This window comes from Beta vulgaris, chromosome 3, assembly GCF_026745355.1.
Source record: "Beta vulgaris subsp. vulgaris cultivar EL10 chromosome 3, EL10.2, whole genome shotgun sequence".
In the NCBI taxonomy this organism is placed as follows: Eukaryota; Viridiplantae; Streptophyta; class Magnoliopsida; order Caryophyllales; family Amaranthaceae; genus Beta; species Beta vulgaris.
Window position 1 is genome coordinate 22,747,428 of NC_079204.1, and position 1,344 is coordinate 22,748,771.

The following is a 1,344-nucleotide window of genomic DNA, read 5'->3' on the forward strand; positions in this document are numbered from 1 at the left end:
CAAAGCGAAAAATAGGATAGCCTTACATGCAAAGGCGAGGTTAGAGCCTCTGGTCGGGGGGATACAGTCAAATGACATAGATTGGAAAAACAGGTTTGTTTTTGTGAAGAGATCGTCGCTAGGGGAAGCCGGGGCGTCTCTGGTTGGTGGCTGGAATACCGAAGGTGTGTTTATTTTCAGTTTTTCTAAATTTGTGATGTGTCGTTAACACCATTCTTACATCGTTTCTACTGCAGGTCTTAACCCAAAACTGATGTCGCATCGCGATGAGTCTCAGAGTCTCTGCGACAAGTTTCTGAAGGTGTCAGAGGAGGACAGGCAGTTCAGAAGGGTTCTTTTTGCTTCTCAAGACAGTTGTTCATCTATGGCTTCTGGTTAGTCTATCTAATTTAAAATTTTCCTCTGCTTTTTATTCTTTAGTAGGACTCTACCAGGGAAGGTTTTATACTAACGACTTAATCACTTCCGGACAGGTTCGTCTCAATCGCGTCCTAGGGGGAGTCTGGATGGGCAGGCACTGGCTGAGATGCTGCGCAAGCGCAAGAGGGAGTCCTCTACTGACGCTGCGTCAACGTCGTCTAAGAAGGATACAGCGGTTGTCGTTCACTTGGACGACGAGCTGGACGTCGCGTCTAAGACGCGCAAGACTGACTTCATAGCCCCCCCCAGACAAAAGCGGTCCTTCCTATTATGTGACCGTCCCAAATGACTTCATGTCGTTGGAACGGTCCATATGGCCTGAAGTAGACAGGTTCCTTTTTCCTAGCGCAATGGAAAGGATCAAGGAACATACTCTTCCTCGCATGATGTCGGATGGGCTGGAACTCCTATTTCAGGTATAGATTTCCGATTTCCTTTTTCAGACATTATGCATACTATGACAATAACTTGTGACTCTCTAAGTGACGCGTATCATATCTTTTTGTGCAGTTTTCTCAACATCTCCTGATGGCTAAGAGGGAGATCTCCTCTCTGCTGAAGGGTCATCTGACCATGAAGCAGAGAATGGAGAAGGCTGAATTGGATGCGAAGTCCAAAAGCGATGAGGTGGAGTCTTGCAAGAAGGTCGTGGAGGACATGAAAAAGAGTTTGCAGAAGAATGGGGAGGAGCTAGAAGAGATAAGGCAGAGGGCGACTAAGTTGGAGGAGTCTTCTCGTCATGAAATCACGACGCTCCAAGCGAGCGTCGACGCACATATTAACGTGCTGGACATGCTCGAGGCTGAGGTGACGACTAGGGTCAGAGCTAAGCTGATGTACCAGTTTTTAATGAAGAAGACGGCGTCGTGGACGCCACAGAAGGACATTGACCTATACCTCCAGTTCATGGGATCCATGAAGGAT

General features: G+C 47.5%; 1 protein-coding gene across 1 annotated transcript; it reads left to right on the top strand.

Annotated features, from left to right (window-relative positions):
* The first annotated feature begins 246 nt into the window (after positions 1–246).
* LOC125495852 (uncharacterized) lies at positions 247–765 on the top strand. Its single transcript, XM_048640662.2, has 2 exons — positions 247–374; positions 474–765. The coding sequence occupies exons 1-2, from the start codon at positions 254–256 to the stop codon at positions 707–709; spliced, it is 357 nt and encodes a 118-aa protein (XP_048496619.1). The 5' UTR covers positions 247–253; the 3' UTR covers positions 710–765.
* Positions 766–1,344: the final 579 nt, after the last annotated feature.

Coding starts and splice junctions, on each gene's coding strand:
- LOC125495852 (XM_048640662.2), top strand. CDS start 254: ATGTCGCATCGCGATGAGTCTCAGAGTCTCTGCGACAAGTTTCTGAAG. Junction 375..473: donor TTGTTCATCTATGGCTTCTG/GTTAGTCTATCT, acceptor ACTTCCGGACAG/GTTCGTCTCAATCGCGTCCT.